Consider the following 22,138-nt stretch of genomic DNA (forward strand, 5'->3'; position numbering starts at 1 on the left):
TGTCCCCCAAGGGGCCAGCCTCTCCTGCCTGCTCGCACATCAGTGTGAGAGGGAGATGTGTGGGCAACGTCCCATGGGTCCCTGACAGCTGCCCCTGGGCAGAGAGGGGGAAAAAATATTCCAGAGCAATAGCACCACTGTGAAACAGAGCTTGTCTCTCTTGGGGACATTTAGGATGAGGAGAAACGGCCTCAAGCTTGCCAGGGGAGGTTTAGGTTGGACATCAGGAAAAAATTCTTCACAGAAGGGGTTGTCAAGCATTGGAATGGGCTGCCCAGGGAAGTGGTCGAGTTCCCATCCTGGAGGTATTTAAACGATGGGTAGACGAGGTGCTTAGGGACATGGTTTAGCGGTGGGATGGCAGGGTTAGGTTAACGGTTGGACTTGGTGATCTTAAAGGTATTTTCGAACCTAAACAATTCTATGATTCTAACTTAAATATCATGGCAAAGTAGTCAGTCTTCAGAAGGAAAATCGATTAAAAAAAGTTTTCTAAGTCATCTTGCCTTGTTCTCCCTTGCAGTACTCGGACTTTAATACTAACAGTATCAGTGTCTCAGCTGATTGGGGGGCATGGGGAGAGAGGAAAAGCCCTGCACTGATTGAAAAATGAATTGTTGTCCTCGCTTCAGGTAAAAAGCAAGTGAAGCAAGAAATTGCTCTGTGTTTTCTTTGAGAGGAAAGCAGCTCTCATGTGGTTGTGCTGTAAGATAGGCAGAGATACAGTTCAGTTTCATTAACTCATTTTGATTGACAAAACAGCTGCAGAAAACACATTCAGCATTTTTTGCAGGTCTAAAAAAATTTTTCTGCATCATAATTTGAGAAAAATATTACATATTTTTGGTGTGTCTCAGGAAGACACTCCTCAAACAAAAAAAAAATGCATTAACTAGCTCTGCTATTTAATCACCATTTCAGCATGACACTTACTTTGCAGTTCAGCACAGAATATTATTGCAATAAAATATTTTGCTCCACATGCTCAGCAGTGTCTATAGAAGGATTGAGCCTCACACGCACATCTGTGCACTGTCCCCACACCTTGCCCTTCACAGCTCCATTTTATACATATGAATTTGTCACTAACCTGACTGTTTTCGGATGTCTTCCGTGATGATAGCCATGATCCAGCTCGCAATCTGCCAAGCTCAAGATGCACTAGGCCTTGGGCACACTTGGAAAAAAATCACAATGTACAGCATTTAAGTAGACATAGAATATTTCATGCTCTCCAGGAGAGAATTATGTTTATATTCAGCGCCACAACTCCATGAAGAAAACCACAAGGAATGCACAAAACATTAACATTTGTATTTAGAGAATATAAAAAGTACCTGTCCCTGGATTTAGGTTTATCCTGAAGATTTATCCTGGTTGTTGAATGAATGAATCTTCCTACTGGCAAACTGTAGATGGCCAATTACTTAGTAAAAATACACAAAAAATCCCTCAACTCTTTAACAGACTTTTGCCACAAACAATAGATATGAAAAAACACTTCTAGAAGAAAAATGCTGCAGAAAATGGGTGAATTATGACATATGGATTCAACTTAGTAATATACCCTCATATCACCGATTTCTAATTCTTAAATAGGTACTTTTGGCCACCCAAATTCCACCTGAATGGAAAAAGCAAGGAGATAATTAGCCTTTCTCTTCAGGAATGAAAGAAATCATATGCAGAAACACTAGTGGTGATGGCAGGGAAAACCCCCTTGTCTCCAGAAGCAGTTTTGAATAGGAATAGGTCTGCAGCATCGCTCCCACCTGTCCTATCATCTTGGTACAGGCTGTTGAGCCTGGGAGCCGCACAGAGGAGCTAACATCCCCTGCCCTCTCCTCTGATTCAAGCAGCCATGGGCTTTCTAATGGAAAAAAAAAAGCAAATTCTCCCAGACTGCACAACTTCAGAGTATAAAATCACTCCTGTAAGATGGAAAGCTGTGCAGAAACAGATTTAAGCTGCCGTTTAATAGTTGCAGGTTAGTGCAGCAAAGCCAAAGGCATTTGATTTCAGTTCTGATTTGTATAACTCCCAGGTTTCCAAATATTTTTCTAATGTATGAAACACACAGCTGCATTTTCAAATAAATGCTTAAATACTACATGTGCCTTTGTTTTCCCATTTCATGTCATCCCTGTTCTAAATATACATGGAAAAGTGATTTTAAATGAATCTCCCAAAGTTATTTCAGATGAAATTCTTGTCTTGACAATCAGTTTGAGCTGTCCTGCATATGTGTAAACAGCACTTCAGGATAATTACCTTGCATAGTCTCAGTAACTGCAATTCAATATCTTACAATATATTACGTACTCACCTTAAGTATAGTGGCAACAGTCTCTTGTGAGGCATTTCTCATATCCTCTCCATTTACAGACAAAATCTGATCTCCTTGAATTAATCTTCCATCTAGGTCTGCAGCTCCTCCTTTAACAATGTCAGAGATAAACACTCCACTTCCATTTCTAACAATGCAAGAAGCATATGGCTAATTACACAATCCAATATTCTTTGGGAGACCAATTTAGACTACTTGCATTTAAAAGACATTAGAAGAAACCTGTGAGCAGAGGAAGAACTAGTTTTACACCCCATTCAACTGTTTGAGTGTAAAAAATCTACAAGTTTTAAAACCAAGGCATGTTTTGCTATATTTAATGCTGTCTTTCCCCTTGAACCGTTAGTTCTGACTGTATGATCCATAAAGATTCATGAAAAATACCATTTGTATGAATAAAAAGCTAAGGATCAGTCTAAAATAGAGTAAGACTATGTCCTGATGTGCCTGATATGAATTATGCAGCCTCAATTTTTTTTTTTTCTATATTTCCTCTAAAGGTTCAGCTCAGTTTCTTTTCTAGAAGCTTGGAGGCCCCCGACAGAAGAGCAGGGAGAAGTCTGCAGAAAAGACTTTTATAGTTTGCACATGAGTTATGCAGCAGAAAATCCAGCTTTGTGGCTGTCCGCCTGCAGTGGGCAGCAAGGCTTGCAAGAGCAGCAGGCCACGCAGATGGCGGGGGGGGAATGTGTTTATTTATCAACTCCAGCCTCCTTGCAGGGGAGTCCCCTCCCAGAGGCTGCAGGACCCCTCTGTGCTGGCCCCAGCTCCCAGGGCTCGCTATGGTGTGAGCTGGGGCCAGCTGCAATGCCAAGATTTGGCGTTAGGTATCCTTCACCCTGAAGGGGTGACACAACACTTCACAACCTGAATTATACCTGGGTATCATTTAATCGACTTCAGAAATCGAGCCACCTCTAACGTGGAAATCCCCACAAGTGAAGCACTTAGCAATAGTACAGAAAGTTTTGCACAGCAGCAAACGCAGGAGGGCTGGAGACTGCGATTACCATCTGTAGGGTAATTTACATAAGCTAAATTAATTACCCAACCCGCAATCTGCTCGCAACACCTGGGTTAAACATCACCACTCTTCTAAAAAACTGCTGCAGAAACTTTACTGACCATACGCAGTCAGGATAATGACATGATGATTTGTAATTGAGAAAATAAATTTTTTTTGGCAATACAGAAGAGCAACCATATGACTCTTACACACCAACACTGAACGAGTGCTCGCCAGTGTCATGCCGTAAATCTCTCGTGGCAATGAAAGATTAAATCTATCAGTGCTCTGGTTCGAATGATCTAATACCAATGGTTTAGAAATATATCAGTAAAAATTCATGTTTTATTAAGCAGCCGTTACCTACCACTGTATCTCAGATTCTGCTCTGCATTCACAGAACTGCTGTCTACAGTGTTGTGCAGTCACTTTGATACCGTTCAGGATTTGGGTCTAACTCAGCTTCTTAGATTCCACTAAGGAATCCATTGGTCCCTTTGAACCTGGGTAGGAGCTAGATTTAACTCACAAATCCATTTTCAAAGGCATATCCTGGTATTTGGAAATAAGAGGGTTTCTCTCCCCATTCCGAAATCAGAAAAGCCACGGCTAGGGCTTCCAACCTCTGAGACACAGCTACGCTGAAGCCGGCAGACAGGGAGCTCCCAGTTCCGCATGCGCCCAGCCTGGCCACACTCACTCAGAGCAGGGCACCCTCCTGGGCAGCAGCAGCCTCTGCACACAGGTTTGTCATTATCCTGATAGGAGAGCCAGGATCACAGCCCCATGGCATCCTTGAAATTGTTTAGATCCAAAATATTGTTGCTTACTGACTTTTTTCCTTGATTTCACATTCCATTTAATGGCTACAGCTGTTCACATGGCAAGAAGCAAAATACTTCTCATTTGAAGTGCAGTCCAATCAAAGAGACGCTCTTACCGTTTTCCAGCTATGCTGAGCCCTAGTCCTCGGCCTGTTTTCTTTTGTATATCTACATAGAAAATCTCTAAGTTTTCTTCATCTTTGTAATGCGCTTCGTCTCTGTAAACAACCAACTGCACCTTCTGGGGCGTCTGTCTCAGTGCAGTGATAGCTTCTTCATGGCTGGCATTCCGCAGATCGATCCCGTTCACCTGAAATAATCAGTGTTTTCTTTCCAAATGACATGTATAAATGATCTTTTCATCACACCCTACCCTTGTGTGACAGGAAAAATTTGTCAAATTGACACCCCTTGGCACTCTAATTTAGTGCTCCCATTTCCAGAAGGCCAAGCTCCTGCATCTCCTACTGAGTGCGAGTTTGGTGCTTTCTGCCACTGCCTGGAGTAAATCACGATAATCAAAACATTTTGGCTTGTAAGTTTTGCAGGTGTTCTTCCCTTCTTTTTAAATGCTGGAACCTCAAACAATGCTTTTTTCTTACAACTAGAAAAAGCAAGATGTGCTCCTTTGAGCTTCCTACAACTCTTACTGCTCAGATTCCTTCTCCCCCAGCGTCACAACACCACCAAGCTGAAGACAGAAGGAATCAGGAACATTAGCAAATGGCAGTGGTGAAGCCCAGGCAGGATGTATTAAATGGTTATTTTGCTTTGTTCCAATAGATGGCACACAAGACCGCTCCTGGAGCACTCAATTACATTTCTCTTACGACAACCTGAAAATGTTTTAGCATTTTAGTAATACGAGACAGAACAAGAAGTTCTGACTGAATGCTGAAGTCTTAAAAAAAAACGATTACAATTTGAAACTTAACCTTCTAATTTTGCCAAGCCTGATACACAGATGCCCTTTAAGGTGTTTGCCAATATTCTGTTGACAAAATCATCTTTTATTTGCCAAAACCAAAAAATATCAATGCTTAAATATTTTTGAAGTCTCTTTAGGAAGTAGCATGAACTGTAACTGATAACAATACACTTTAATCCATTTACATAACATAGTAAGTTTTAAGGCAATGAAAATATTTCTCAGTATTTCTAGATATGCAAAGTTATAACCATACTTAATTTTACATTAAGATAATTAAGCCTAATCTATAGTAATTATATTCTTTGGTATTAATCTGCACACATTTATTTATATACTTTGTCAGTATTCTTTTCTGAACACAGGCATCTATGTGTGCTTTATTGTATCAATCTGAAACTAATTCAGAGTCATCTTTTTGATTAATTAGTACAGCTTTTAAAAGCTGAAATAATAACAATATTATGTCACACAAACATTAGCACTTTCCTGTTTGGCCAGAGAAGAATTAATTAACCTTCCCCATTTCTATCCCCTAATTATTGTGCTCTGGTAATACACAGTTATTTATAAAACGAAAACAACATTCAGCCTTAACACTAAAAAAAAAAAATATTTTCAGTGCAAGAGCTGTAAAGACAACTCCCCAAGTACCCCTTGCTATTTTTCTAACCCTACACACCAAAGCCTTAATGGCCATGCTGGGAATTTGTCCTGATCTGACAGCGAGAGGCTGCAAGCAGCTGCGCTGAACCCCTGCCTGATGCAAGTTTCATTTGCAGACCAACACTTCTTTCTTAACCCTTTCCCTCCTCGATTCCCATGCTTGTCTGCAGGAAAAACACTACATTTATTCACAGAAAGGGTTCTGTATGTTCACTGCTTTTATGAACCATGGCCTGAAGGAGCCAGTAGCTCCCCCAGCAATGCTGCAGGCGGGCACTGTGGGTTTTTCGGCAGGGATGCTCGCAGCGATGCTGCAGCCAGCCTCACCGTCTCGCCCTGGGTTCACCCAGCTCTGCGCTTCGTTTGCAGGCAGCGCAGAGATACTGAAGCGGCGGCGGTAGTGCAGGCCTCCGAATGAAAGATTAAACAGATGAATAATACTGAGCTATTGGACATGACAGCTGAACTATGTAATTCGAGAACTGCCTTGCTCAATTAAATTTAATATATTCTCAATTTGTACCTTCAGTTTATATGAATATATAAGGAAATACGAATTTGTCAGGATGTTCGTAGTGACAGAAAAGAAGCTTCAAGTACAGTACAGATCCCACTAAATGATCTCTCTTTCTCCTACAAGAACCCTATGCTGCGTTGAATACGAGTATACGCAACAAAGATATAAGCAAGCGCATATGCAGTGAGACTTGTTTACCTCCAGAATCTGATCGCCGGCCCAAAGCCTGCCATCTCGGGCTGCTGCCCCTTCTTCATAAACTTCATGGATCACTATGGCGTCCTGCGGGAAGAAGGGGGTGGCATGAATCCTCCCTCCCAAACACCCTGCAAACTGGTAGCCACGACCCTCCCCACACAGCCCACTGCTCCGTGGTAAAAAGGCACAGCACTCCATGTCAGGACAAGCAAGACTGTAACACAGATTTATATTTTTTAAAATATTTTGGGATAAGAATATTACTCCTGTAATCAAAATGCAGATAGCTGGTAAAAAGGATTTTGTTCACCACTTCAGGGTAGTCTTGTCTAGAGCTTCTTGGGCTTCCATCATTTTTATACATTGGCATCAGCAGTATGTGAACTCAGTGTGAACCGTTGTATTAATATCGTCTACTTTTTATGATATTATTTAAAACCAGATTCTTTGGAGCTATGAATATTTTTAGGGACTTGGCATAGATCTCAGCTTTAAGCAAGAACTGAATGCCTTGTGGTAAATAGCGCTGGTTAAATCTGTAAGAAATGAAATCCAGAAGAAACGAACAATGGCAAATGTTAGTTTATTACTGAGGTTGGAAAATGTAGGCAGTGGCAGATGTAGCTTCAGGGAAGGTTTCAGTGATTTAATCTTATTGCCAGCAATAGATGTCCCCAAAGAAAAAGCATTACAAAGAACATACTGTTCTCTTGCTGGTGCTTTCCCTTTGCATTGTTCTGGTCTGTTTCTTTTTTTTTTTTTTTTTTTTTTTTTTTTTTTTTTTTTTTTTTTTTCCTGAAACAAATAGGTGAACATCCTGCTGCAGCGCTTCGGCTGCGGTCCTGAGAGCCAGCAGGATGGGATGCTTCACTGTGCAAAATGTGCTCCTCTCTCCAATGTCACCAGCAAACACCCAGCCTTGGAGCAGAGCTGGTTTCACTACAAACTCTAAAATGGCTCTGGATAAATATGCAGTGATTTTCAATTGGATACGTAGGTATTGGATAACCCATTCTCAAACACATACACCCTCAAAAAACACTATGGTTGTGAAGTTCCTTCACCAGTTTGACGTACAAGTCGAAGAGGAGACGTTCTGCAGCATTTGCAACAAAAGGCAGCGAGGTTAGCAGCGTGCGAGCCCTGCTGTGCACCGCCTTCCTGGAGCAGGAGCAGGAAATAGCTGCCGGGGTAGAACAAAGTACCTTCGTGTTTTGAAAACACTGTTAGATACTACATCTCTCATCACCAAGTTAACTCCCCCCATGTTGCCTTGCGATCCTTTCCCAGCACACATGGTGCACGTTGAACAGAAAGAAAACTCAAATGCCCTTAAGCTAATGCTCTGATCAAGACAACATTGAGAGCATTATTCTCTTTCATTCCCACTACACCTTATTTAACGATGTGGACTTGTATCTACAGCCGCTCCGCTGCTGCTGGAGCACAGCACCACTGTCACAAGCTTCCTCTTTGATACATATATACCAGTCACTGAGAAAAGCCTGAAGGATTTTAATCACAAATGGATTACAGCTGATACAAGCATCCCAGATGGGGGGGAAAAGATTTCAATCTACATACATGAAGGCAAAATGCTATGAGCTGTGTACCAAGGTAATTAAGAAAATCAAAAGAACGGTTTGATTAAAAAGAAATTATATATATATACACACACATACACACACACCACTGGCAACTGCAGCTTTTTCTTGAAATAACCGAACCAGCTATTACCAGTGGAACACAGTAACACGTGCATGTCCATCTCAACAGCGCTGCCAAAATCCTCTGCTACATGTCTTAGATCTTCTCTCAGCCATGGGGTTTTGGTTGTTGTGGGTTTTTGGTTGGTTGGTTTTGGGGTTTTTTGGGGGGAGTTACCTTTGTAAAAATGATCATGTAACTCTTAAGTCAACATAAGGAGCTTTTGCCTGGATGAAAGCCAGGAGGGTGACAGTGATGTATATTTTTTCACCTGAGGCCAATCATGGGTAACTGAGAAAAAGCTGAGTCTGTGGTTTAGAACTTCCATAGAACACTTCAATTTTAGTTTTTTAAACACTTTACAAAGGAAGGCATTTAGAAGTGGCCAATGAGATAACACAAAGTATCAACCGCCTTGTTAAGGCAGCATCGTTCAACTAGGACATACTAGGGCAGTGAATGAACATGAGGTTCAGTAGAAAAATGGCAGACTGGGCATGTACATGAGACAGTCAAATATTTCCTAACCTCTGAGCAAGGAGCTTTCAATCACATTTAAGTTTGTTTTCCACCTGTGGTTGCTTTAAAAATGGTCAACAGACTGGAGTTACCAGCTTTTCCCAGTGCTGCATTATTAAATGTAAAACTGCACATACTTAAGCTCAGATTCAGGAACCACCGAATGTTATCAGTTTGAATAATCTGCATCATCTATTTGAAAAGGCAACAATTCTTCATTACACTGCGGCTCCTGCACGCGTTAGAAGCCAGACCTAGGACTAAAAATACATATGGCATGAAAAGGTACATTCCTGTTCTGTCTGTGCCTACCCTGAAGAAGGAAACATCTCATTGACCTGCCAAAGCACTGTTTTTCTTAACTATTTTTTTTTTAAAATAGTGTAGTTGAATCAGGCTTATCAAATCAATTAAAACCAGAATGAAGCAACGTGTCCATGATGTACTGTAAAGATTTTTAAATAGTCCATAAACATAAATACGAGAGTCTTACCTTCCTTAGCTTATAAACTACAACAAACAGACATCTTTCCTCTGATACTTCTGGGATCAGCTCAAAGTACATTTAACCCAGAAGTAGTCTTTTTCCATTGGATCTAGTGGGATCTGGATAAGACTTTGTTAGTTTTGATCATCCATGACAAATCACTAAAAACAAACTACTGATGTTATTGAATGTTTTTAATTATATCAATATTTTAAAGAAGTTTACACAGTAATGAGATGCAATGTCACACTCCGACCATCCAAGCAAGCCCTAATCTGTAATGACTCTATTGACATGCTGTGGATTTAAGCTGTAACACTCCTCTCAGTGCCTCAGAAAAAAAATAGGATCTATCATGACTAAAACAATACAAATTTATTTAAAGGATGGGTTTTGAACATCCGCAGCTCCTGCTCACTAGCTTCAAATTCAGTTGCGTGCTTGATATCTCTAGAGGGCAAGGCCTAAATAGTTCAAAATCAATCAATCGATCAAGAGGGAGGAAGGGAAAGTGGCATCACTGTTGAACTAGAGGTTGTGAATTCATGGTGGCTCAGAACAGGTTTTCACTCCCATCCCTCCCCATCTCCTTTCACTACCAGTTCTGTACAGATTATGGCACTCCATGATATAGCTTGGCAGAGCCGCAAAAACTGTTCGTGCAGAAGGGGGAAATAAAAACACTCTCATATCAAGAACACAGTTGTTTAAAAAAAGATATCCAGCTGCTGAAAGCACATAGTTCATAAGGTTTACATATCCATTCAACAAACTGGAGCTTTAATCTTTGTATATTTTGACAAAGAATAGTCTGGAACCATTATACAAATCAGAAATTAATGCAAAGCTGAACTTTTCTTGTCTGGGACGGAAGGATGCAGAATACAAGCCCGGGCATATAAACAGTGTTCTTCTGTGCTAAACAAAGTCCACGCTCACAGGTGTAAACTTAGGCTATCTGACCATGAAAACACTGAAAGACAAAGTAGAGAGGAATTTGTCTGCTACTGCTGAGGTTGCTGTCCTGGGCTGAATAATGTTTATACTGAAGGCCATTGAAGGGCCTGCAGTCCACTGAAATGAAGCTGAGTGCACTGATACTATCCATATTGCGTGGCTAAAAAAACCCCACCTGCAAGCCAGAATAGTTCCCAAACACGGCAAGAACATGCCTAGTTCATATACGATGTGCACCAAATCTGTTAACAAGCAGCAATGCTTACCAAACTGGCCACCCAGTATCCTAGATGGTATTTTGAAAGGTTCAGATTTGAGCTGCAGGACAGCTACACCCCTCACTCTTGCTTTACAAGCGGAATACCACTGTGATTGCACAGCCTTCTTGAGCAAAGGGAAGGCATGTGAGTGATGACTCTCACACTGACTCTGACAAAACAAGTATAAGAGTTCATGGAGCCTCTTGGTCAACACCTTGAAGAACAATGTTGGTACAGAGCAATTGACTACTGAACAGTGAAGGCAAGACAACCTTACAGAAATTAGCACCCAATCTGAGAATCCACTTATGGAAAATACAACTTGTAAAATGTGCACAGCATGACCTATACTGCATCGCCTTCTGAGGGAGGGGAATAGCCCTGAACTCTTGGGGAATTGGATCTCAACTCCCCTCAAGCTGTGGATATTTTTTCTGCTTGATTTATAACAACTTCAGAGACCTGGTAGGGGAAGAATATCACACTTGCCCATCAGCAGAGAGCACAAATAGAAATGCTAGTGTTAAGAATTAAATTCAATAAGAGTGACAGCTTAATCTTTGTATCTTAAATGTCAAGAACTGGTATGGCAGAGACCCCAGGCAATGACCACATAGCACCATCTTGATTGAGCCTTTGGGAGAAAAGTGGTAAAGTCAGCTTCCTATTCAGGAAAATCAGGACCAAGCGAACCTTAAAAGCCTGCAGGACCATAAACAGTGGTGAGAAAGTCTCACAAGCTGTCTGGCTTTGGGCTTGCACTGCTCACGTGTTTTCTGCAAGTTTATAGCTTCTGAGCCAGTCTCTCTAGGGTTTCTTTTCTTCTATGCAGCTGTTCAGAAGGACAAGCAGCAGCTTTCAACGCAGATGCCCTTTGCCACTGAAAATCAGCCCCCAGACTGTTATTTGCAAATGTTGGAAGTAGAGAGCGAGGGAGTAAAAGGATGCAAGACATGAAGGAGGCTCAAACATTAAGTACCATGGATATTTTTATGAAGTTGTGTCATGTGATAAAAGGTGGAACAGTATGTAAGAGGGGAGATTTCAAAAGAACTGGAGCAGAGAAATCGCTATATACCTGGTGTTGGCTGGATGTGACAAGGAGAAAGGTCTGAGTTTTGGCAAATAGTCCTTATCTACTGCAGATCATTCACAAGAAGCTATTTCTTTAACTGAGCTAATGTTAACTTTGTTTTGAGTTTATCTTTGCTGTACTATTTCAGCCTACAAGACCCAGACACTATTTTGATAGGATCAAAGGTGCTTCACAGAAGTAAGGTGAACCACTACACATTGAGGACTGCAATAATCATGAGAATAGAATGATACCGGGTAAGATACTCAGTTAGAAATGAGTTGTTTGGAAATCCCAGACCATATTTTCCAAGATGTGCATTTTAAGGTGGTAATCACTAGACAAAAAATCCCCCGAAGAGTCCTGAGAGTAGAAAACAGATCCATAGCTCTGCCCTCTAGCTACAAGGCTATCTCTACCTCCAGAGCATCCCCAGCCATTTGTCCCGGACCAAGGGAACATTATACCAGGCAAAGGTACCAGTCTCCCAGACAGATGCTTCTGAACACAGAGACAATGATGCTGAAAGTCTAGGTCAAAACAGAGACACCAGATTTTTGGGAACCTACATGGCTGGGCAGTGTTAGAAAGCAGGCAGGGGAAACTGCTGGGATTACATGAATTTTACATGCCTGTATCTCAGTTTGGTCAGCAGTTAGGTGAACGAATCCTTACCACTAACCATATTTATGTGTTTACATGTAAGAATTGATGTATTTAGCCATGACTTATTTAGCCACTACATATTTAGTGTAAGAAATGAAGCTTTCTGCATATATTAGAGTACTTTGCCAAGGAAGCAAAAAAGTAAGCTACACATAAAACAACATTCAGGAAAAGATGTTTTTTCATTTAGTTGACAAGTTGTGTTTTCCTAAGGTAATATTACACATCTCCAACAAATTTCTTACACAGCTACAAACGTTATACTAAATTAGTATTTATTAAAGAAAATAAAGCTACAAGAGGTTTTGCTGACTGCAGGATTAAAGATTTATCTCTTTCCCAGGGCAAGTACAGTATCATTAGTTATTTCCTTTTCAACTTTTATAATACTTTGTCCAGAGTAGTAAAATTGTCATTTCATTTTTACAGGCTGGTTCACAGATAAAGTAGAAATCAACTAGTTGCACAGTGTGTTTCGCTGAAGAATTAGCCCCACATAAGAATCTGTCAGTAGTTAAAATAAATCCAGCTGCTGGTTACTTGTAGGCAGAGGAAATTACAACAGTTATGTTATGATCTATGATCTTCCATTCGCAGATCTAAATGGAATCTAAAAGAGAATGGTTCAGCAAGAAAAGCTGAGGGTCAACTCCAAGCAAATCACTTGACTTCTTAAAGGGGTTTATCTAATGCATCATGCTGCATATACCTCCTTCTAACACTCAAATATTTTGCAATTGCTAGCATTCACAAACCATTAACAGGCACCCAAAATCCTAAGCCAAACACTACTGTAATAAAACAGGCTATATAATGTAAAAATGTATTACTGTGTTAATGTAAAAATGCTTTACATTGCACGATACCGAAAAACTTCTCTACTCAAGGTCAAAACAAAAGGTCTGTTTCCCATTTGAGAACAAGCCCTTGCAAGAGATGGTGTTCACTTGCCAACTTTCATAAAAAAGATTAATCCACAACATCAATATGAATATAATTTTTCATACTAAAATACAGATTTATTTTAAGGAAGTGGATAATATTTGTATTACATTTTATAGGCCCCTATAGTTACATCTGGTCCTTATTTATTTAAATTTTATTCAGCTTGCATAATATTTTTGCTTACAGTTATATTCTCTAAGATCAGAAAAGCTAAAACCTGAAAATTCAATGGCACTATTCATTAACATTCCTTCAGTCTGCAGTCATAGACATTTGCAAGCTCTCCTTTGATTCTGAAATAATAAAACTAAGGTAATAAGATGTTTAGTGTAAAAATATATGACTTAAGTCAGAATGATAGAAAGAGCTATGTTTCTATGAATCACATGCCAAAGCAAACCAAAGTTTTTCAAAAAGTATACATGCTCGTTTTAGAGGGAATAATAAAACACAGAACTACATATTAAAATGTTAACTCTCTCACTCTCATTATTTTATTAAATGAAAAGCCCCCCAAAATTTACAATGTACAGTGCATAACACAGGTTATAAAGAATGCATGAGATCCTGAATGCATATGACATGGGAAGCCAAAAGCCAGTGGTTTCAACCAGCAGCAAGCAAGATACTCCTGAAGTCCATTCTGACATGTCCTACTGCTTTTGTACATTGTTAGCTTAAATGTTATGGTTGATTTACACTCCTGGAAGACACCAACCTCTTCAAACAAGGCGCTGCTATGCAAGCTAGCTGTACAGTCAGCTAAACCCTTGCCAAAAATCCATCAAATACATGATTTGCAAAACTTACTACTCTAATTCCCATTTATGATAACTCGTGTACAAAGCAGTTCGGTTTTTTCATGCTGTTGTAAGCTAACATCCTTCTAGAATCCACCAACTTCATTTTAACATTATCCAACCAAGAGTCAAAGTGATTCCTCATAATTTCAGGCTAACTGCATTTACCACTGTCATTAAATTGCCTTCTGTTTTATAAACGTGGGTGATGGTTAAGAAGTTATTGCATTTTTTTCTCTCCCAACCACAAACTTTTCCTCTACAATACCCAAACCACAATTAAAAACTTAGGACTTCTATTAACATCTTTCATTCTATTGTTCCATTCATTGTGCGATAGACTTAACAGCAACTGTATCTATAGCCAATATATGGCTGAAACCCTCCTGAGGCCAGTATCTTATTTTTCATTTGTAGTTACAATGTAAGCATATTCCACTAAAACAGTTTCAGTCTTAGCTGCGCTTGATGACTGTCTACAAAGTCGCTCAGACCTCGGCTGTCTATAACTGATGAAGTTATTTTTGCCTGAATCTAAATATAACCGAGGTGGGAGGGAAGGAAGAAAGCTCAGCCAAGGGAGAACCTGTTTGTTTAGTAACACAGAAGTCACATCAGTCCTCACGTTTAGGTAGGTCCTCACTGCTGACTGCAGCATGGTACAAAATAGAGATACCAGACTTGGCTTCGGTATTAGTAACAGCCTGCTCTTGGCAGTGTGGAGATCCTAGCAGGGTAATTAGCCCTCACCGCTCCAGGGGCAAACATCAGGTCTTGAACAGCTGCAATGTAAAGTCACAGTTTTCTTGATTATTCCCCTGCCCTTCCTAACAGATGGGGTTTATGCAAGGTATGACTCACCTGGACTGACAGAAGGAATCTAAATATTCTTCTGTCAAACTGCAGCCCCACCATCACAAAGCTCCCCCTGCTCCGCCGCAAGCCAGAAAGCCTTCTGGGCTAACTGAGGTGATTAGAAAAGCTTTTTCCTCTCCGACTCTGGCGTTACCAGCTCTCACACCAACTAGTGTTAGCTGAGTGCAGGCATATTCTGTTACTTTTTGGAGCACTGCTGAAGTGTTCCAGTTCCCTGGCTTTGTGGATCACTTTATTTTACAGATGGAGTACCTTAAAGTTTGTTAATTGCCTTAGAAATGCTTTTTATTAAAGCCATCTCAAAGCAAAAGTAAAAAAAAAAAAAATTATTTACCAAATTCAAAGTAGACAACCCAGTATAAAAATTCTGCATAAGAAGTTTGATGTCATTTTCAATAAAAAAGACACAGGATAAAGTATGTTTCTTTTCTTCTTTTCTATGTATGGTTCAGAAAATAACCACATCCTAGCTACTGAGCCTCCAAAGAGCTCCTAGGTTACCTCTCCTGCAATATTTTTTTCTTTTATATCATAGGTACCTCTTCAGTACTTAACAGTGATTTCAAGCCCCAGCTGAGCCTCTGTGCTCTCCTCCCTTCCTAAGGTTCTCTAAATCTGCCTGAGGGGAATGTCCCTGTACCAGCCTCCACCAACCTTGAAACTGCTGATTCCCCTCCAGCATGTCTGAGCATCTTAATCACCCAGGCAGCAAATACAGAGTCAATAACTACGAGTAATCAACTCAACCATTACTAAATTATTCAGCTGGAAGCAAAACAGTGCTCCCACCTACTAAGAAAATGTTTGTATCTTAGAGTGATGCTTTTTCCATGTACTGCCAAGAACAAAACCCCTGTAAACTGACAATCCTGTTTTATAGAAAATGGCTCATTGCAAGTTGCTAGCTGGACAAGATATTGCAGCATTCACACGCTCTGGGGTGATAATGGGGCTCAGAAGATTTAACCCCACATGCCATCTGGAGGAATACCAGGACACCTTTTTTTAAACAATTTCTTGGTACCCTATTCTCAGACGACTTAAGAAAACCTCATAGAAACTTTCTGGCAAAACAGTTTCAGAGGAAAAAGCCCATTACTTGAAACTAATTTGCCTTGAAACAACTTATGCAGAATGCAATGAATCAAAAGCAGAATAACTGAGGAACATTTCCTAAATTTATAATGAACAACTGGACTATCTGGTGCTGCCAGTCCTGTACCCTGCAGGGCCGGTCATTCGTCCGGGACCCGTACAGTCCCAGCCTGTGCAGCTTTGGGCCAGCTGGCCACGCCAATGCTGGCTTGCTGCTGTGAACGCCCAAGCCTGAAAGCTGAACTCCACATCTAACTAAGCGTCACAGCTTTTCCAGGCTCTGAGCTGGCAGCCCAAGCACAAGTGTCCTGCCCAGCGCACTGGGGTTTGCAGCGCCTGCGGCTCCCAGAGCTGCGCTGCAGGCGTTGCCCAAACAGGTCTGCCGCATTCATGAATCCCGGGCGTCCCACAGCTGGACCTGTTCAGGTGCCCTGGGAGCACTGGCAGCTGCTGGGTGACAATGACTCCCCTGTCAGGTTTATGGCTGCTATTAGCAGTGGTGGAGCTGACAAGCATTTATACACAATTCAGCAACCGGGGGGACAAGAGGGCAGGACTGTGTCCTGGGGAGCAGAGCTAGAGCCTCAAACCTCCTTTTGCCATGTTTTTGAAAACACTTTTTTTTTTTTTTTTTTTTTTTTTTAAATTCCCACTTTGGGGTTACTTTTACAAGTTTGATTGGACTACAACCAAAAAAAAAAATAAAAATCTTTTCACAAATTGAAAGCCCTGTACTTCAGCCAGCTTCACTCTGCAGTTTAATTGCTTTAAAGAAGAGGCCATGTGTTGTGTTCTCTCAGGGGCACACGGGAAGGTGAAATGAAAGACAGTAAAGAAAAAAATAAAAATAAATCAACCCTTAGAATAAAACGAAATAGGACTGCTTAAGGGTTATAGCAGTCTAAAGATCAACAACATGAAGAAAACTCTCAAGGACAGTCCTTCCTTCCCCGTGCCTTTTCTGCAAGCACATCTTTCCAGCTGATGCTCTCCTGCTCCCCTAAGCACACAGCCACAGTCCTTGCTTATAGAATCATAGAATGTTTTGGGTTGGAAGGGACCTCCCAGAGGTCATCTAGTCCAACCCCCCTGCAGTGAGCAGGGACACCGCTAACTAGATCAGGTTGCTCAGAGCCCCGTCCAACCTGGCCTTGAATGTTTTCAGGGATGGGGCCTCCACTACCTCTCTGGGCAACTTGTTCCAGTGTTTCACCACCCTTACTGTAAAGAATTTCTTCCTTATATCTAGTCTAAACCTACCCTGGTTTTGTTTAAAACCATTACCCCTTGCCCTGTCACAGCTGTCCCTACTAAAAAGATTTTCCCCATCTTTCCTATAGGCCCCCTTTAGGTACTGAAAGGCCGCAATCAGGTCTCCCCGCAGCCTTCTCTTCTCCAGGCTGAACAAGCCCAACAGCCCAGAGTACGGTTGGCCTTCTGGGCTGCCAGCGCACATTGCTGGCTCATGTCCAGCTTTTCATCCACCAGTACCCCCAAGTCCCTCTCGGCAGGGCTGCCCTTGATCCTTTCTTCCTCCAGCCTGTACTGATACTGGGGGTTACCCCGACCCAGGTGCAGGACCTTGCACTTGGCCTTGTTGAACCTCATGAGGTTCACACAGGTCCACCTCTCCAGCCTGTCCAGGTCTCTCTGGATGACATCCTGTCCTTCCAGTGTGTCAACCGCACCACTCAGTTTGGTGTCATCCGCAATAGATGCATAATAGATGCAATTTGAAAGGTTTTGCAAGTCTAATGCGATGGTCACCTTCTCAACAAAACACATTTCACGGGGGTTAAGAAATCACTTTCTGACCTCCTGCTCACAAGCTGTATCTTTCAAGTCTCTACTTGGTGATTTCTGATGAGATTCCTAAGATTATGACTTAAAAGTTGCGCTCTATTTCATTTTGAAGCACTGCGTTGCTTTAGCAGGCTGCCAGATTTATTGTCCTGAAAGCTGGGACCGTACATTACATGTTTAAGAAAGATCCAAAATATTCCAAAGTGAGCTCTTCCCATCACACATGAGCTGCTGTTGTGCACTGGTGTTGACTACTAGCACTCAGTTAAACATTCTTAGATCAAGCGCACTTTAATGCCACATAGATGAGGCCCTTGTACTCTTGCCATAGCCCTCCTAGGTTTGACAAGTTCTAGCAAGGCACAGCTTCCCTTTATTCCCCATACCGGTAAATTATTTCTGGGATCCTAGGAACTGGAGTTGATACCCTTCATTGTTTTGTAGACACTTACACACCTGTGCAGGTATGAAATAAAGATACCCCCGTAGAAAAGGGAGGAAGAAACAGGTGTTTGTGTCTTGTTTTCACAGAGGACGAAAAGGTAGAAGAAAAAGTCTCTGCAGCTGTTTGTGGTACACACAGGCACTGCTCCTGCAGGTTCACCCCTGTTCTGCCATGCCTTTTCTTGTCCCTGATGGAGCACATTTCCATAGTCCTGTCAGGCCATCTCATCTCTATCATCTGTGTGCACCATCTGACCTACAAGAGTAAGAAAGACAGCACCCCTACTTCATGCCTGCAGAGATGTCCATGAATGATGTTATTCCCATTCTTTCTGACTTTGATTTGACAATTCCCATTTCAAAAATAGCTAAAAAAACAAATTTGAACTGCTGAAGCCAATTATAACTTAATTTTAATGTCTTTGAGCTGTAGAAAACAGTGAGTCTTAGATATACAATTTCTGCCACACAAGACCTCCAGAAGAGATGAACTTCCATGGCACATAAGCATAACACATACATAGCCAGTGAAGCTGTAAGTAAATTTATTTTGCCCTTTTTAAAACACAAAAGATGTCCAGCTATATCCCCAAGTTAAAAACAAATGATGGAGACCAAGACAAGACACATCACTCAGCTCCACGTACCTAATTTTGTTATATTTCCTCTCTAGGCCAAAAACCCCAGAAGGACAGAAACTTTCCTACAGTCCTGAGTAGTATTTTCTTTTACCCCTCCTTATTTTGTTATGTGAACTTCAGTTCAACTCTTTAAAAAGGGGGTTTGCCTTCATGGCAATAAAGGAAGGCATCAAAATAATTTGGGAGAGATCACTAGTACAAAGTGGGCAGAGCGATGATGATCCCACCAGCTAAAGGCACAACTCTGGCTACCTGCTTTGAGGAAAAGTGTTTGCAAGCAGCGTTTTGGAGAAGCAGGTTATGGAGAATCCTGGGGATGGTCTCTGCACATGGTAAATGATCGGATTAGACTGTGGTCTCACAAAAGCAACTTGTTTCCTATGAAACAACACTGCTTGCCTTCAAATGAGCAGATCCAGAACTATGAAAAGAAACACAGACTCATTTTTCTAAGTCCTGTAATGTGAGGATCAGAAACGTGGAAAGTCAGACCTCCCTCCCTTCATGAATTTCAGTTACTGCAATCAAGTGCATAGGTTTTTAAAATAAATTCCTAGGAGGACACTTTAATGAATAAACTAATGAAAGTATAATACTTAACGAAAACCATTTACTCAATTTGAAGAATAAAATCCTTTGCATTTTTCTCATCTGCTCTGTAAAGCAGATATTTATAATTTTCATTTTTTTATATTAAAATCTCTTGAAAGACACGTACCAGATTGTGTCTGACAGACTGCCATGTATTATTTCCAAATTCCAGTTAAATGAAAAAGCAGAGAGATGACTGATGCTGAACTTCTTATTTGAACTTACTCAACACTGAGGAGGTTGACAAAAAAAAGGGACTGGGTACAAAACAGCCCATGGCTGGACGGAATGAAAACCATATAGGCTGATTTAAGCCTTCAACATAACTCAGATCTATCTCCACGTGAAACAGCAATTCATCCAAACTCTACATAATCGGAGACTTGGATAAATGAGACCAAAAGCTGAACCTTTTCCAATTTCAGCTTTAATACTGTAATACAGCCTACACTCTGCAAAACAAACCTTTCTTTTTCCTTTCAACTTCCTTGGGTTTTTTCCTTCTTTTTGTTTGGTCTGGGGAAGGATTACCACCTTGTAACTGCCTGTAGCTGCTGACACTCAGAGCACTTCATTGCTTAATGATGCACCACCATGATATTTTAGGGAACAACTGCATGTAACAGAGCAGCTTGCTTTAAGTATCTCTGTGGCAGGGGATTCAGGAGAACCCAGTGAAGACACCTCTGCAGCAGACTTGTTTTCTAAAAGAACTGAATTTGACATTTAAAGAAACCAATTTGACATTGTGTTATACTGTAACACGGCATCTCTTAAATGGAAAGTGGAGTGGAAACAGCAACAGCAGAGGCAGAGATGGGTTTAGCATAACTAACTTGCTGAGTTTACACTTGAACTGATACATTTTAATTTGGCTGAGGATACTTTTTTTTAAAAACAGCATAGCCAAGAGCAAGATTAAGCAAAAAGACACAGAAAACATTAAAAGATTACCTTTGGTTTACCTCTGTTCAGCAAGGGTTTTTGCTGGCAGGGAGATAAATCACAGTTTGTTTAAACAGCTACTAAGCATTTATGCTCTCAAGACAGAGGTGTTAACCTTGCTGAAGTAGCTCTACCTCTGTGACATTCATTTCTAGTCCAACCATTCTGGTAACTTACCTGCTTGAAACTCTTAATTCACAATGGTTAAAAAAGAACACATATTTGTAAACTCTAAATACAGCAGAAAGCCCTACTGAAACACAAACCTTTAAACAGGAACAGAAAACAACTGATCTGATACAAGGTAAAATTATCAATTTGTTATTGGAGATTGTAGTTGCTGGTTTCTCCTCCCTGTACCAAACAATTTATTAGAGCAATTACAGATTAACAGCATCATTAGTTTCTATGTTTCCTTTTTCTTTGTCTACTACTCTTTAACAGAGACAGAAAATATTAGCTTAACAGAAACTCACCAGTGGAGTGTCTTTCCCCCCAACGATGCTGAGTCCAAGGCCTGACCGACCCTTGGATATCTCTATAGTCATCTCCTGTCCCGGAACTATAGGACATGTTGCTGGATCCACAGGCAATGGAGGTGGAAAGACGTCTAAGAATATGAAAAGGTAAAGAAATAAGTCACACTATTCAATGAGAAAATGAAAATCATCAAATATGAGAGCAGCTAATTAAGCTCTTACATTTTGCTCTTCACCTTTACAAATCTCTAAATCAGAACAACTCCAGAGCTCTGGGAGTAAAGTTCAGAGTAAATGACTGGGAGGACATTTAATTAAGTTATAAAGGCAAGGTGTATTATTCCATTCAGGATAGATAAGGACACGTCCCAGCACTATGGAATGGACAGGATGTCCCTGGTTGCCTTTACTTCTGTTTTTATTTTTTATTCTGTTTTATTTTAATTAAAAGGAGGAACAATGCCTTTGTATGTAAAAGTCAAGAAAAACAAGCAAAGACATTTTCAAGCTCTCAAAAATTATAAAATGAGAGAAAAATACAAACACTTCATAAAATAATTTAAAATAGGTCATTCAATGCTCAAAGAAAAAAATCTCAGCAAAAGTTATCTGGGAAAAAAAAGAGAAGATCCATCCTGGGTTAGGATACTACTTATACACTCTATTGGTGGAAAAAAATAACTGGTTCATACTACGGCTGGTGACTTCTGCCTCTGGAGTAAGATAAGTAGGTGCTGGCACCAGGGGTATCTCCTGTAAGTTGACTGGTACTCTTGTTGAAGTTTTAGATTGCTTCATCTGGTTGAGGACCTAAAAGCAAAGCAAAGCAGAAACAAAAGAGATCAATCACAGAAAGTCATGTTATGTGAACATCATCATTAGTTGTTGATTATCATACCTTATTAAATCCACTGGGTCAATAGAAGGGAAACAAGCAATAAACATAGATGAAGTGAAAACATTCTCTTCATAAATAAATGGAAAATCAGGATGACTGGATAACTGCACTGTGCTTCCAGAAATGCTTGTGTAGGAAGTAGGGACAGGACTTCACCTTTCTCAGTTGCACCTCTCATACCAAATAATGCGGGTTTTGGTGGTTAGTTGTTTGGGGTTTTTTTTCTTTTAAACAGTAAAGAACATCCTTGACATTAGCCTGTGTGTCTATTTCTACGTAATCAAAGAGAAGCAAGTAATTTTTTAAGTTTTTCCCCAAGAAAATTATTTTAACATCTCCCTAGTTAACCCCTTGCCCCCATTAACCACTTGATCTTCAAGTAGATCAAGCCTCCAGAACTCCCCCTTATCAGTTAACATAACCACACATACATTTTCTGGGTGCTGCTCCTCCATTTCCTGCTG

The 22,138-nt window shown here is 40.7% G+C and overlaps 1 protein-coding gene across 1 annotated transcript in view; it reads right to left on the bottom strand.

The window, feature by feature from the left end:
* Positions 1-22,138, bottom strand: part of PATJ (PATJ crumbs cell polarity complex component) — a 153,681-nt gene that overhangs the window by 12,596 nt on the left and 118,947 nt on the right. The window contains exons 33-38 of the mRNA XM_009636168.2: positions 21,469-21,586; positions 20,774-20,907; positions 6,487-6,570; positions 4,294-4,487; positions 2,327-2,474; positions 1,091-1,177 (exon numbers count right to left, since the gene is read on the bottom strand). Coding sequence (XP_009634463.1) covers positions 1,091-1,177; positions 2,327-2,474; positions 4,294-4,487; positions 6,487-6,570; positions 20,774-20,907; positions 21,469-21,586 — 765 coding nt within the window. The remainder of the gene's footprint in view (positions 1-1,090; positions 1,178-2,326; positions 2,475-4,293; positions 4,488-6,486; positions 6,571-20,773; positions 20,908-21,468; positions 21,587-22,138) is intronic.

This window comes from Egretta garzetta, unplaced genomic scaffold (genome assembly GCF_000687185.1).
Source record: "Egretta garzetta isolate BGI_Z169 unplaced genomic scaffold, ASM68718v1 scaffold163, whole genome shotgun sequence".
NCBI lineage: Eukaryota > Metazoa > Chordata > Aves > Pelecaniformes > Ardeidae > Egretta > Egretta garzetta.